This window comes from Engystomops pustulosus, chromosome 2 (assembly GCF_040894005.1).
Source record: "Engystomops pustulosus chromosome 2, aEngPut4.maternal, whole genome shotgun sequence".
Lineage (NCBI taxonomy): Eukaryota > Metazoa > Chordata > Amphibia > Anura > Leptodactylidae > Engystomops > Engystomops pustulosus.
The window spans coordinates 259,348,989-259,365,516 of record NC_092412.1 but is presented as its reverse complement, the minus strand read 5'-3'; the positions used below and the strand labels follow the sequence as shown (position 1 = coordinate 259,365,516).

The window sequence follows — 16,528 nt, the reverse complement described above, 5'->3', positions numbered from 1 at the left end:
ATGTGTCGTGACTGGTACAACAAGGCAGTAAGGTGGTTTCCTTCTTGGTAAACGTCTACCAAGTCCATGAAGTGAGCAGAATCCCCCAAATCCCGAATATATCAACAAATAAATACATCTGCTACCTAGACACACTGCCTGGGGTAAACATACGACGAGCGAGTGACACTTCCCCCCCCTCAACGGCAGCACCAGACTTCTAGTTGCCAAAATATTTCGAGTCATGATTTGGTCAACTTCCAAAAACTCTTTTTTTTTTTAGCAAATTTTTTTTTTATTACAACTCATTGCAATGAAACAACATGACAACAGATTATTCCCCTCGTAAACTTTTTGTTTTTGTTTTTAATGGTTGTTTTTGTTTTTTTTTTTACCGAGGGGAAAAAGTGCAATGCTTTCTTATACACACAAACAAAATCTCAAGAAAAAGAGAAGCAGACGCCAACAAGCTGATAACAACTCACATCAAGAGAAGACCTCCCTTTCCCGACTCTCCTCTGCCGAGACGAGGGAGAATGTAAACGACAGCAAGCAGTGGACTGGAGCCTAGTGGGTGTGTGTTATATAGAAGTATATCGTGAAAATCCAAAAGTTCTATTCAGATACTGGCCTGTCGTAACATATCATGTGGGACACGACGCCGGTGTGATAATGATACGTGAAGAGGGGACACATGGCAAGAGATGGAATACCACCTAATACAAGGTTATTAATGCACAGATGACAACCCAAAATAGGACATCAGTCTGTTCCTCCACGTCGTGTGTTTGGGTGCATCCTTCTGTAGCTCCAGGTGAAAAGTACTTGAGTCTAGTGCAAATCTAATCACAGCATCGCGGGCGTGGGATCCCACCGCTACAGGCGAGCAACTTTCCGCCTGGTTTCAGTAGGATATTGCAGCAAGCAGCCATTGTAATATACGAGCTTAACGTCTCAAAGGAAAGCATAAGGCGGAGACCTCTACTAACATGTTCTTCTTAATACTTGCAGTACAAGCCTTGCTCGGTCTCACTCTAGGTCTTATCTGCTACTCCGGACATCTAGGTCTACGACGAGAATATGGCTGTTGTTTTACCTAACGTAATACACCAGTGTCACATGATCCAGAAGAGGACACGGGAGAAGAACTCTTGAAGTAGAAAAGATCTCACCGATTTTCTGGTGGTCTCTAGAATTGTCTCGGTTACGCAACTTCTATCGAGTAGACTTTGTCACAGATCAACAAAAAATCACCACCACCACGTAATACATAGTAACAAATCTGTGAGGTCAACAGTGCACAGCAATCATAAGGGGGGATTCCTCCAAAAGCTTTAATACTGGCTCACAGATTGATTTTTTCCCTTATCTTCCCCCACAACCCCACCACCATCTCAGTATCTTTAAGACAAGTCTACAGGCATAGTGACCAGTCGTTATTCTGGTAAAGACTGCCTTCTCGACTCATTTCAGGAAGCACGAATGCAACTTTTTTGTATCGTAGAGACACATTGTCTTACGATGGCATCTCAACGGGTTAGTGTCGTAGTATGGTTGGTAAAGCATGCCTGGTTTTTGCTTAGGACGTCAAACACCTTGACCTCTTGTTAAACACTCTTGAACCTAAAGTTGGCCATGGATATTAGAAGAAGGTCTACCAGATCTTATGGACAATTGGTTGATCAGCCGACACAACCAAGTACACTGAGGGTGGACTGCTCATAGCATTGTCTACCATAATTTAAAAGTTGGCAAGTCCAAGGAAGTCTCAGGAATGGATGACCAAGGCCTGAAACATTTTGGTTCATGGGTGGCCAGAATCATCCTCCAGTTCACTTAATCTATGAAGATGTATATCCCGATAGACTTTCCTCGAATATCCGTAGCCACAGGTCTCTTTTTTCTCGATTCTTCATCTTTCAGGACTGATCAGTGTTTCACGTTCGCCTTTACGGATAATATGTGTATATTGAGTAGGAAGGCAATAAGTTGTGGTTACATCTAGGAAGATCAGTTTTCACTCGAAGTGGGTTAAACCCATTTTGACTTTGTAGCTACTTTTTTTTTTATTTTTTAACCATCACATCAGTATTATCAACTCTTCTCTGCTCTCTACCTCTCGGCCTGTGCAATGACTTGTCAGTAGTGCAGTGCAGTGCAGTCAAACTTAGTGCAATAATAATCAACGCAAAACAACAACGAGCAAACTAACAAACCAGAGAGAACTGACGGAAGAAGATTGGCCAAAAACATAACAAAACAAACAGAATTGTCAGAACCTCCCCCCCCCTCCACCATCAAGACTATGCTCCCAGGAACAATGTGACAGGTGACCCAGGAGGCGGTAATCATGAGTATTGTGTTTTGTGGGCCGTTCACCCCTAAAAGCCCCCAGGGTTAGGTAGGTGGGAAGCAAATTTTGACGTAGGGTTGGCCTTCTGGACGTGCTTCTATGCTATTGCTACAAGCAAATATTACTAAGGTGATCTTGGGGTGGGTGATGTCTTCAACAGTTTCTGCTCTACTCAAAGTCTTATGTCCGGTTTGACAAAACCGCTTGGGTACCCACCCATGAAACCATTCTGGAATATGCAAACGCTGAATATGACACTCTCTGTGCCAAAGGGGGAGCCATGGCTGCAGATCAGGTGGACTTCAAGGATAGTGCAAAACATTTCTTAGAGGAAATCTGTCACTGGGACAGACCCCTTGACTTTTGGGCAACCATTAGAAGCCCTCATATTGGTGGACACCCAGTAGTTACAAAGTGTCCATAAACAACCTCCTAAATAGTCTTCTGTCTCCATTCTATGCCATTGAATGGAGTCAAGACCTACATCCCAAATTAATTATAATGAATGGAGGAGTGGGGCTTTGCTCTTCGTGCCCCCCATGGGCACCTATCAGGGCTGTTCATCAATTCTCGATACTTCTTGAATTGGGCATCATGCAAGAACCTGGTGACAGATTGACTTTAGGAGGCACTGCAGAGGAGGGAATCTACGGCAGGTATTGCTCTATCACCATAGGGATGAACAACCAGACAAGAACTCTACAGAGACATGACATCTGCGTGGGAAGATATTATAGCAGAGTGTTCAGATGACGACTCCCCCACTCCTCGTACTATGAAATCATCCATTCCGGAATAAAGGTGTTACAATACAGAGACTGTGTAGAAGTTCTCCTCGATGGAAGACTTGTACACAAAGAAGGGAGACGTTACGTGCATAGGATGTAGGAGAAGGTTGAGTATCTAGGACTGTAGGTTGTAGCCGGTGTATGGGGCGACACCTCTGTTACTAGTTATTACAAGGAGCTCTGGGTATCTGCTCAGGGTGCTCCTCAGCATCAATGCATGGTGGCTGTATACTCCATACCGTTTTATGTGCGCTAGTCAGCATAGTATAGGACATGGCATGAAGTACAGTAGTGCAGATCTATCTGACGGCTCTTGGCCTCTATGAGGAATAGCAGGGCTGCGTTCTCATGAATCTATGGTTGGCCAGGGAACATATGTAACTGTTGCATCTTGCCCTCTTAGAGTGAATATTAACTGTATACTGTATCCCTAGATCCACAGATTTACCTGATAATATTCTGTCTTCCTCTGGTCAGCACTAGAGGGCGCTAACTCTGTAGTACTAGATTAGCTTCTTTTTATGCTGTGTCTAACATATAGCTTAAAAAAATTGAATGGGTGCCAATGAACACTAGTTTAGTGGGGTACGATGATGCCCGGGGAGTGCATACAGCAAGCGTGCCCTCATCTTACAAGAAGTAAGACTAGACATGGCCATCATATGCGGCCAGGAAGGCTCTGTCGCTCTCTCTTAGTTGCTGAGTAATTTGATATTTTAGTGAACTTTTATCTTGCTAGCAAGAAGGAATTCAGCAGAAAATGGAGCATGAGTGAAGCCAAGTAAGAGGAGAAAGAAGCCCTCTGCTCTGATAATGTCTATTACAATAATTCTTGTAGTTACTTGTACTAGTGATTTATGCTGAAAGGTTATTGACCATTTATATTTCATGTATTCACGGTATGAGCTCATCAGCTTTACCTCTAATTGTTAGTGTCTGAGTTCTGGTGGCAGGAGTGGGCTACTGCAACTTACAGCTCCACCTATCCTCTTCTTCTACTCCTTAGTCACCATCTATCCGGCCCACCGGAGGATCCTCTGGTACTCTGGTGGGCCAGTCCGACACTAGCGTCTGTCCATTTTGTTAGCAAGAAGGAATTCAGCAGAAATGAGTGAAACTCATGATATCATTATGGAGATATGAGAAGAGCCAAGTAAGTGGAGAAAGGGGCATTTACTCTATGAGGATATATTGAATGAGTTTCACCTAATCACCTTCACTATGGATTTTGGCAGTTTGTTTTTGGTGCCCTGTACACACAGTGGGAGCTCATAAGCCTCCTCCAAGCAGCACATACCATGTCATTTTGTAATTTGTAATTTTTTTGGTCTTGTGCCAAATCCATCCGATTATTCAATACATTTGCATTTGGCCAAACTCTTCCAACCAAACACAAATGTTCCTGGCAGACAGAAGATTTTGCAAATGATTGGTCACAAAAAGTTTCCAGACCGCGTCGGCCACGTGCAGGGGCAGCATTAGACTTGATCACTTTTGGATGGTAGGAGCGTTTTTACCATCTCTATGGTGTAAGGTCCTGAAATAGACAGTGACATCTAGTGGACAGAAATGAGAAGGCAGCGATTGTTTTGGAAGTCATCTGTTATTATATAGCAGATGCTAAACACAAGTAACCTCTAGAGGGCGCTCATCTACCAGGTGCCAGGATCAGTTTATTATCTATGACTATTGTTGTATTTTATGTGCATACAGTCTATAAGGAATTACTATTACAGGGAGTTACTACACATCCACATGTCCACTGGAGGCTTCAGTAATATTCATGAGAACGCAGTCTGTGCCTTCATCAGATATTCAGGAGTGTGTGAGCAGCAGTGACCATACAGACTGCAGCCCGTGTTATGTATTGTCCCTGGAGACAAGTGGAGTCAGACATTTATGTTGTTAGTAGCAGCAGGACTATGAAAAATGTATGTATATTCCAGGATTGTAGCTTCTCCAAGTGTATTGGGGGAGTGTCCTCACACTGCTGTGCTCTGTGCTCTCTGCAGCCAGTGTTATGTACTGGCCCTGGAGAGCTGTGTAATCAGCCCTGTGTATATGCTGTTCCACAAGATGCCTGCTAACTAGGCAGTGAAGCAGCTTAATGTTATGAGCACAGCAGTGTGAGGACACTCCCCCTTATGCACTTGCTGGAGCTACAATCCTGGAATATAAATCCATATTTCACAGTCCAGCTGCCACCGGAAATGATGAGATAATAAATCAGAGCAATGACATGGGAGGTCTGTGTGCAGCAGGAGGAGCGGATTGATACTTTTTTGGGAAAAGATTCAGAATAACTTTATTAAGAATTAAATCTCTGCTTTTCCTGTACTTAGGAGTCTAGTAGGCGGTCCTTCTCATGTATGACCTTGCATACAGACACCGCTGTCAATCACTTATAGGACCACCCATTGGACAACCCCTTTATGTCACAGCTCTGAGATAATAGCTCATATTTTATATCCCGGGATGTAGGAAACATAATACTTTGTCTTCCTTGTGTCGGAAAAGGCAGATTTGCATGATTTGGGCAATTGATACAGCCCCCCCCCCAATAGACTGGAAACCCCCATGGCCTAAGCCTCATTACAAGGCAGGATGGATTGCTATAGGCCCACTCATGCAGACGAGATCAGGAGGAGCGGAGGAGACGTAGGACTCTGACTCCGCCCACTGATTGCATCAAGTGGCAGCTAAGGAGTTAACAATTCCAACCAGCAAACAGATGCTACACGAGAAACAACAACAGAAAGCAGCATATGGATTCAGATAGAAGGGTTAGGTCTCATTTTCAATCACTTGCTTTTTTTTTTTTCTTTCCTTCCTCGGGGGCGGGGCATGACACAATAGTGATCTGCGACCCTCCCCCATGACTCATCCTGTATGTACCATTACACATTCAGTGTACGCTCTGCTTTGTTCCTTGCACTAGACGTGTTAGTCCTAAAAAAAAAAACTATATAATTACAAAAAATAAAAAAAATAATAAAGGTTCATTGACTCGTTGGTCTACAAGAACGATCCCTGCACCAGGACTTTCCATAATCAGTCAACATTCTGTAAAGGAAAATGTCTCCAAATGTTATTCTGGTGCAGAATTTGCCAAAACCACAAACAAGTTCTAGGGTCACCATATAAAAAATGTAAATAGTAAAATACGTGTAAATGGGGGACAATGGCAACATAAAGCCATAACTAGAACTAAAATAATATCTCTCGGAAAAAATGTAAATAACAAATTTGGAAAATTTTGCTAAATTTTTTGTTATCATTTCAATACAAATTTTTTTGTTTGTAAATTGAAAAATTGGAAATGTAAAAAAATTAATTTTTATAATTTTTTTCTTAGCTAATCTTTAGCTACAAAGCAAAAAAACCCCAAACATTTGTTTGAATAAAAACTTTAAAGCAAAATCGCAATAAATTTTAATTTTTTTGTCTAATGTAACAACTTAAAAAAAATTCCAAAAATTACTTTATTACTTAAATACTTTAGTATTTTATTTTCGTTGTGGAGATTATTTCGATCTCCTTCAGATAAATTATTTTTGTATCTGTGATTTTGCTAATCATGAAAATAACAACAGTTTTAAAGATTGAAAATTATAAAGACTAAAAACCTAAAAAGTGAACAAAATCTGGGCATGAATTGCAAATTTTTGTTAAAGAATCGCACATTTTTTTTTTTAATTTTACATCTTTGGCAATAAAAAATAATTCCATTCAGTTAGATTTTTGTTATTGGGGAGCCTCATGTAAGATTATTTCAATTTTTTTTTCAATTTAGAATTTCTGAAAAAATTAAAAAACTTTTTGGTGACACTGGAGACCGTTCTTCTTGGGTTTGGCAAATCCTCGAACAGAAATATCCAGCAAACTTTCAATCTCCATTATGGATGAGCAGACCTCAACTCCAAGTTGGGGTCCGTCCCATGTGACCCGGACAAATTGGTAAATTGACACCCTGGCCAAGTAAGGAAGGCTATGATTGGCCGGGTAGAAACGTCTGGCCAATCATAGCCATGGCCAGTTGGCTTGGGTCGTCAATTTGCCGGATTGACTGTTGAGCAACCAATGCGCCAATATGTCCGAGTCATGTGGGACGCCCCCGAACCTCGGACCCAAACTTAAAGAGTTCCGGTGGGGTCAACTCATCTCTAATCCCCACCCATACAAGATTTTGCAACCATTCAATGGGCTGAAAGCAGAACGTTCCTTTTTTACCGGCGCAGGGTGAAACAATTATAAGGCGGATTCGGGGCTCTGAAAAGAATGAACCCCAAAACGTAAGTGCTTGGAGACGGCAGAAAAAACTGCAAAGTTCTAATCTGTGCGAGGTACAAAGAGAAACGTTCTGCCTTCGATACAAAGTGACCCCGACACAAGATGTATCCCCCCCCAACACAGTATGGAAACCTCATCGTTCATAGATCGGGACCCGCCATCAGGATGGTTCCACCTCCGATCTGTGACTGAAGGTGCCGGACAGCGGGAAAGATTTTTTTCTTTTTTGTGTTTTTTTATGGTTTCTCTACCTCGGATATTTGTCTGTGACATTGGGTTCCGTAGACACAAGACGTTTGTGCCCTTGTCCCGTACTGCATCAGGAACTCAGATAGTGACGCCGATATCCAACAAAAGGTTTGTTTCTGTCATTGCAGATTCTTGTTGCTCGAAAATTCAAAAAAAAAAAAAAAAAAAACAAAAAAAGTTGCAAAACTAATTTAGCACAGCCACAATATTTTTGCCCTTATGCGTTTTGTGTCGCTCTCTCTCAGTTCTTATTTCTCTTCAGCTGCAGATGAAATTCTTGGACGGGTAGAAACACGATGAGAGGGGGATTGTGGGTATTCAGGCAGAACCAGGGGGCGGGATGAACCAGAGCCCCACCCAGGAGGCGTCGTCGTTCTTGGTCTTCTCTCACCAGCCTCTTATCTGCCCGATCCTCCCACCATAACAAGAACAACAACAAAAAATAGACATTTAATGCCGCGATGGGGGAAAAAAAATATATAATAAGATAAGTGCGCAGTTTTTTTTATCCATCAGATATTGTGAAGTCTGAGCCGTTAAATGCTGAAAAATGTCATCAGAAAGTAAAAAGCAATGAAAAAAAAAAAAAACACTGTAGGCGGCATATTAAGAGACAGTCGGCCTTTCTGAATATCTCGTTAAATTATTTGATTTTTTTTTTGTAGTGCTCTACACAAGTGGAAAAAGGGTTCAGTTTTTGTTTTTTGTATTTTTCAGGAGTTTTTTATTTTTTTTCATACGTCTTTTAGTATTTTTTTTGTTTTTTTTTTAAAGAAGGGTTGTATTTAGAGGCCAGTAGTTAGAATTCCAACCAGTAGAATTCCGGTAAATCTACCAGGCCTTAAGGCCACCATCTGAGGGAGACTGGATAAAATATATATGCAGGTTATATATCTCGATATATATAGATATATATATTCACCCACTCTCCGGAAATGTAATGTACCAGCAGGCAATAAAGTTCTTCATGTAGTACAAAATGTCAAAAAAACCCTAAAAATAAAAACAAAAAACTCTTAAATTCTAGTGCCATAGCTTTTGTTGTATTTTTTTTTTTTTTTGTTCGTAAGAATGGATGGGTTTTTATCCGTCGGAGACGTGCATTCTCATGTGGTCGTTAAATTGCTCGATTTGGTCAAACTTAGCCGGGCACACTGAGCAAACGTACGTTGTGCCCTCAGAGCATACTGTGGTTCCGCTGTTGGGGGGCCCAGGGCGGGGGATAAGGACTGGACTAGGTGTTAGAGCAGCGGGTGGGGGTGCAGCCAGTGATGGTGCCGGTGCTAAGGCAGAGACCAAAATTGGAGGTGGAACTAAGGCTGGAGTTGGAGCCAAAACCGGAGCAGGTGCCAAGACCGGAGTAGGAGGCAAGACCGGTGCTGGAGGCATGCTGGGAGCTGGAGGCAACCCTTGTCCTGGGGTGGTGGCAGGAGCTTGAACTGATCCTGGAGCTGAGTTTGAGGGTGGAACGGGTACTGGGATGCTGGCAGTGCCGTTGGTGGCGCTGTGAAGGGCCACGTGCCTCTCCAGCAGCGTCTTGTGAGAAAACTTCTTTTTGCAGATGTAGCACTCGTAGGATTTCTCTCCGCGGTGCAGCCGCATGTGCACGTTGAGGGAGCTCTTCTGGGTGAAGCGCTTGTTGCAGATGCTGCACTGGTAGGCCCTCACCCCGGTGTGCGTCACCATGTGTTTAATTAGGTAATCCTTCAAGGAAAAAGATCTCCAGCAGATGCTGCACTGGTGCGGCTTCTCTCCTTTTGTGCATAGTCCATAAAGGGGGACAAAACAGAAACAAAGAAAACACAGGGTCAGTAAAAAAAAAAATCATCTCGCAACCATAAGACACAAGCACAGATGTGGAAATATTTAACATTCTGGACATCAACCACTCCTTAGTAACGGCACACAGGGGACAGATCGGGAGTGCTGCGGGAAGGTGTGTGACTTCCGAAAGCGCAAATGCATCGAAATGTGAAATGAGGAAAACCTCAACAACAACAACAACAACAACAACATGACATTGTGAAGGCCAAGCTCGGGGACTTCCTAAGAAGACACTTATGGCCACACTGGGAGTTACGAGATGGCCGAAACATTCTAGCCATTTTCCGAGGAGGAGAGCTCTCTAACCTGTAGTGGTAGATGCCACCACATCGGGAGAATGAGAAGGAAATGTTTTCCACAAGGCAGTGGGTGTCCTCTGTGTAATAGGGGAGCGGTGTAGAGTTGGCCATGATATTGGGGTGGAAAAATGTGGGTACAGCAGGAGGGGGAAGCAGAAGAGGAATAATTGAATTATTGGTGGTTGAAGGTGAGATTGTCCTTTATTAGCTTGATAAGGGTAGACGACCCAATGAAAAGCTGGCAGGGGCTATCAATGGTGGATCCATAAGGTAGACCTAACAGGGATTGTTGGTGGGGAGATCTATCTAAATTATTGGTGATGGTTTCAACATGTTTTAACAATGAGAGTTGGTGGATGTAAAATTGGCAACTTTTCTGTAACAAAGTGCGGTGGGGGATAGTCAATTAAAAAACCTTGTCTTCGCCCATATACCTTCACTAGCTGTGATTTGTATGGCCAACATATTTTGGCTTACCATTCCAAATTGTAAATGCTCACTCAATATGGAAAAAGGAGAAAAGTTTCGGAAAAATTATGTATATGACTTATCTTCCCTGTAAACAAGGATTGGGTGTGGAAATTTAACATGTCCCATCTCTCTTGGCCCTGGTCTTCTGTTGGGGCTGAGCAGAAGCAGAAGGTTTGGACTTTACATGTTATGGTGTTGGGACCAAATAGGGGAGTCAATAATCCTGTGAAACATCAACAACCCATACAACATGAGGGGGAGTGCTGGCCACCTACCTGTATGTACAAACATGTGCTTCACATAATTCTGTTTGGCGGTGAAAGTTTTGTTGCAGAGGGTGCACTCGTAAGGCTTTTTTTCTCCCTGGTTGCTGCCTGTGCTGTGTCCACCTTGGGGTGGTTGGTTCTGAATTTGGGAAGTATACTGAGACAATCCAGCTTGCGGAACCGTCACAAATTGAGTTTGCTGAGCAGCCAGAGGTTGGGGCAGACTGAAGAGGAAAGGCTTTGGACCGGTCCCCGCCGCTTGCGTAGTGAAGAGGGTCGGAAGATAGGTATTGCCCGCTGTTCCAATGACCTGGGTGTTACTGGTCAGAGTAAGCGGCATCCTCAGGTTGCTGGTGAGTGTTTCTGTCTGACGTAAGTAGAGTTGAGTGGTTGGCAAAGCTTGCGCAATGGACTGGGAGACAGAATTCTGTAGGACCCCCTTTTCGGTGCTATTGCTAACACTGAGCACTGTGCTGTCCATGTCAACGGTATTGCTCCTCTCAGGGGAGGAAGAGCTGGTGTCCAGGTGCTGTTGGTTCTGGTTCTCTACACATTCGGTGGACAGGTTATTGGACTCTGCATGGGAAGGATCCTGCTGGCCATCTCTAACGAGACTCGGCATAAACTGCTGCTCCACGGAGTCCGGCTCGGTGCCGATTGATGAACTTACTCCAGAGTCAAAACTTTCTCCTTTGGGTTCGCTCTCTGTGCCTTCGGCTTGATCGGTGTCTTCAGTGCACTCTTCTGACTCGTTGCGTTCTAGGGCCTGTGACCTCTGCTGTCCATAGTAGTCATAGTCATCTTCCACCTCTTGTTTTATGTGGATATTTCCCATCATGGTCTGGATACGTACGGGACGTGGCTGCTTGCGGCAGTGGGTTGTTTCTGGGGTGGTGGTTAGGAACCTCTCCATCCGCTGAGATCGCTGATGTATACGCGTGATCCAGCTGGGCTCCTCCATGTGATGTTGTCTTGGCAGCCCTAAAGCAGTCTCGTGGTGGCTCACCAGGGCCCCGCTATAAAAGGAACGTTCTCCGCTGCCATTTTGCATGGAACATGTGTACAAGGTAGAGTAGATCCGGTCTACACTGTGCTGGCGGTGGCCCCGCAGGAAGCCGGATTCTGTGTCACTGCTCTGCCCAGAGGTACCAGATTCTGGAGTCCCCCTGGGTGTCTCTTGGCCAGAGTCCGGTATTAGAGGGTACACCCCGCCTACATTTTGTGAGACAATCCTCGTGCATTCGTCAATGACGGTTTTTATCTGTAGGATGCTTGCGGCCGTCAGGATCTGAAGAGCCTCGGACTGAGAGACCCGGAGGACCCCACTGTACATGAAGTCAATGAGCTTCTGCACGGCATGGACAGACACCACCGAGGGGATTTCGATGTCACTATACCCTAGGAGCAGCTTGTCCTGGAAGAAGGGGCTGCCAGCGGCCAGCACGCAGCGGTGGGCCCGCAGCATGCTTCCGTGGATTCGCACCGTCACGTCACAAAAGTGGCCACGGTTGCGCTGCTCGTTGAGCGTCTCGAGCACGGAATTGCTGAAGTTGTGAAGGTTGATACTATGAATGCGCTCTGTCATCCCCTTGCAACTAATGTCACCTGGGAAAAAAGACACAAAGAAGCAAAAATCAGTAACACAACACACAAAAAACATCTACCTACTAACCTGCCAGACCCAAACATCTCCTGTATATAATGATATATGTACAGCCGGTATAACCTGGGGATCTCCTGTATATAATGATATATGTACAGCCGGTATAACCTGGGGATCTCCTGTATATAATGATATATGTACAGCCGGTATAACCTGGGGGTCTCCTGTATATAATGATATATGTACAGCTGGTATAACCTGGGGATCTCCTGTATATAATGATATATGTACAGCCGGTATAACCTGGGGATCTCCTGTATATAATGATATATGTACAGCCGGTATAACCTGGGGATCTCCTGTATATAATGATATATGTACAGCCGGTATAACCTGGGGATCTCCTGTATATAATGATATATGTACAGCTGGTATAACCTGGGGATCTCCTGTATATAATGATATATGTACAGCTGGTATAACCGGGGGATCTCCTGTATATAATGATATATGTACAGCTGGTATAACCTGGGGATCTCCTGTATATAATGATATATATACAGCCGGTATAACCTGGGGATCTCCTGTACATAATGATATATGTACAGCTGGTATAACCTGGGGATCTCCTGTATATAATGATATATGTACAGCTGGTATAACCTGGGGATCTCCTGTATATAATGATATATGTACAGCCGGTATAACCTGGGGATCTCCTGTATATAGTGATATATGTACAGCCGGTATAACCTGGGGATCTCCTGTATATAATGATATATGTACAGCCGGTATAACCTGGGGATCTCCTGTATATAGTGATATATGTACAGCCGGTATAACCTGGGGATCTCCTGTATATAATGATATATGTACAGCTGGTATAACCTGGGGATCTCCTGTATATAATGATATATGTACAGCCGGTATAACCTGGAGATCTCCTGTATATAATGATATATGTACAGCCGGTATAACCTGGGGATCTCCTGTATATAATGATATATGTACAGCCGGTATAACCCAGGGATCTCCTGTATATAATGATATATGTACAGCCGGTATAACCTGGGGATCTCCTGTATATAATGATATATGTACAGCCGGTATAACCTGGGGATCTCCTGTATATAATGATATATGTACAGCTGGTATAACCTGGGGATCTCCTGTATATAATGATATATGTACAGTCGGTATAACCTGGGGATCTCCTGTATATAATGATATATGTACAGCCGGTATAACCTGGGGATCTCCTGTATATAATGATATATGTACAGCTGGTATAACCTGGGGATCTCCTGTATATAATGATATATGTACAGCCGCTATAACCTGGGGATCTCCTGTATATAATGATATATGTACAGCTGGTATAACCTGGGGATCTCCTGTATATAATGATATATGTACAGCCGGTATAACCTGGGGATCTCCTGTATATAATGATATATGTACAGCCGGTATAACCTGGGGATCTCCTGTATATAATGATATATGTACAGCCGGTATAACCTGGTGATCTCCTGTATATAATGATATATGTACAGCCGGTATAACCTGGGGATCTCCTGTATATAATGATATAAGTACAGCCGCTATAACCTGGGGATCTCCTGTATATAATGATATATGTACAGCCGGTATAACCTGGGGATCTCCTGTATATAATGATATATGTACAGCTGGTATAACCTGGAGATCTCCTGTATATAATGATATATGTACAGCCGGTATAACCTGGGGATCTCCTGTATATAATGATATATGTACAGCCGGTATAACCTGGGGATCTCCTGTATATAATGATATAAGTACAGCCGGTATAACCTGGGGATCTCCTGTATATAATGATATATGTACAGCCGGTATAACCTGGGGATCTCCTGTATATAATGATATATGTACAGCCGGTATAACCTGGAGATCTCCTGTATATAATGATATATGTACAGCTGGTATAACCTGGGGATCTCCTGTATATAATGATATATGTACAGCCGGTATAACCTGGGGATCTCCTGTATATAATGATATATGTACAGCTGGTATAACCTGGGGATCTCCTGTATATAATGATATATGTACAGCTGGTATAACCTGGGGATCTCCTGTATATAATGATATATGTACAGCTGGTATAACCTGGGGATCCCCTGTATATAGTAATATGGAGACTGCTGATATAACTTGGAATTGTGTAGAATGAAGGTTGAGATGATGATGAATTGGACCAGTCACACATTTCCCCTATTCACCACTAGGGGGCAGCAGAGTTATTTATAAGAACCTTCCTCCGGGATTTTTGCCATTCAGGAGATGCATAACCCGGAGTGAATGGAAAAAGACACAAATAACTTCCTGAACACATTAACGTGAATAGATCCAGCGCAATGTTCCTCATTTTAAAAAAAGGTTCAATTAATAAATATGCTAAATCTGCAGCACTTGTCCTAATCTGCATAATTATGATGCATTAAATTATCACCACATTAGCAGTCACTCTACACGGTGCAGTCTGTGTGCAGCTCATGTCTGAGCGATCACCAGGAGGTCAGCGACAGGACGCCACGTAAGACAAATGCACATGACCGGCTGGGTATCTGCCACCTATGGAGCCACATGATGTCCTGGCTGCCCCCCCCCACCTCCTGTACTCAGAGGGCGCTCACTTATCTACTACACGTCACATCTGCTGTTGACATCGTCACTTGAACCTGAACGTGACATCAGATTGTAATTTTGTAAGTCGCTGTGTTATGGTTGTAAATTGGGCACCAAACACAATAGTGAGACTGTGCACCCAACCTGAGGATGACAGCTGATGGCAACCATGAAGGGGATGATCAAGATGTCAACCATGAGAATGATGGTAGAAAATCTGAGGATGGCAGCGGATGGCAGCCATGAGGGTGATAGCTGAAAACCTGAGGATGACAACTGATGGCAGCCATGAGGGTGATAGCTGAAAACCCTGAGGATGACAGCTGATGGCAGCCATGAAGATGATGATCAAGATGTCAACCATGAGAATGATGGTAGAAAATCTGAGGATGGCAGCGGATGGCAGCCATGAGGGTGATAGCTGAAAACCTGAGGATGACAGCTGATGGCAGCCATGAAGATGATGATCAAGATGTCAACCATGAGAATGATGGTAGAAAATCTGAGGATGGCAGCGGATGGCAGCCATGAGGGTGATAGCTGAAAACCTGAGGATGACAGTATATGTCAACAATGAAAGTGATGGTGAAAAATTTGAGGATGATAATGGATGGCAGCCAAGTGCGTCATAGCTGAAAACCTGAGGATGACAACTGATGGCCATGAAGGTGATGATCAAGATGTCAACTATGAGAGTTCGATAGATAGTTGAAAACCTGAGGATGACAATGGATGGTAACCATGAAGGTAATAGTGGAAATTCTAAGAATGGCGGTGGATGGCAATCATGAGGGTGATAGCTGAAAACCTGAGGATGACAACTGATAGCAGCCATGAAGGTGATGATTGAAATCATAAGGATGACAATGGATGGCAACCATGAGAGTGATAGTTGAAAACATGAGGATGACAATGGATGGCAGCCATGAGAGTGATAGTTGAAAACCTGAGGATGACAATGAATGGCAGCCATGAGGATGAAGCTGGAGATGTAATGTGATGTGTCTGTGGTCACCATCAATTAGGGTAAAAAAGAATATTTATCTTGAGATTGATAATGGAAGACAGGACTTTATAAAGGCTGCAGATCTACCTTGAGGGCTACTGATTTATGCAAAAAGTGTGTTGTGAAGTTCTTGACCAAGGATTGGCCTGCACCTTCCATGTGATGAGGAGCATCATCCCAAGAAGGTCCTCCTGTATATTCATCTAGAGGAGGGCAATAGATGGAAGCCATGAGTATTGTACTGGAGGCAGACCCTGCCTGTGCTGGTGTCAGACAACATGATGGTTGGCCTGCTCCGGCACCTGGCATTGGGTTATGGGTTGTGCCAATGGTGGGGATGCATAGACCTACTGTATATGACGATTGGCCTGCTCCGGCACCTGGCATTGGGTTATGAGTTGTGCCAATGGTGGAGATGCATAGACCTACTGTATATGATGGTTGGCCCGCTCCGGCACCTGGCATTGGGTTATGGGTTGTGCCAATGGTGGAGATGCATAGACCTACTGTATATGATGGTTGGCCTGCTCCGGCACCTGGCATTGGGTTATGGGTTGTGCCAATGGTGGAGATGCATAGACCTACTGTATATGATGGTTGGCCTGCTCCGGCACCTGGCATTGGGTTATGGGTTGTGCCAATGGTGGAGATGCACAGACCTACTGTATATGATGGTTGGCCCGCTCCGGCACCTGGCATTGGGTTATGGGTTGTGCCAATGGTGGGGATGCAT

General features: G+C 43.8%; 1 protein-coding gene across 9 annotated transcripts in view; it reads right to left on the bottom strand.

Moving 5' to 3' along the window:
* Window positions 1-6,557: 6,557 nt before the first annotated feature.
* Window positions 6,558-16,528, bottom strand: part of ZBTB20 (zinc finger and BTB domain containing 20) — a 713,029-nt gene continuing 703,058 nt past the window's right edge. For all 9 annotated transcript variants that reach the window (XM_072138925.1, XM_072138923.1, XM_072138926.1 and 6 more), the window contains 2 exons: window positions 10,529-12,124; window positions 6,558-9,413 (listed from right to left, as the gene is read on the bottom strand). In XM_072138925.1, the coding sequence (XP_071995026.1) occupies window positions 8,743-9,413; window positions 10,529-12,104 (2,247 nt within the window). In that variant the 5' untranslated portion in view covers window positions 12,105-12,124 and the 3' untranslated portion in view covers window positions 6,558-8,742. The remainder of the gene's footprint in view (window positions 9,414-10,528; window positions 12,125-16,528) is intronic.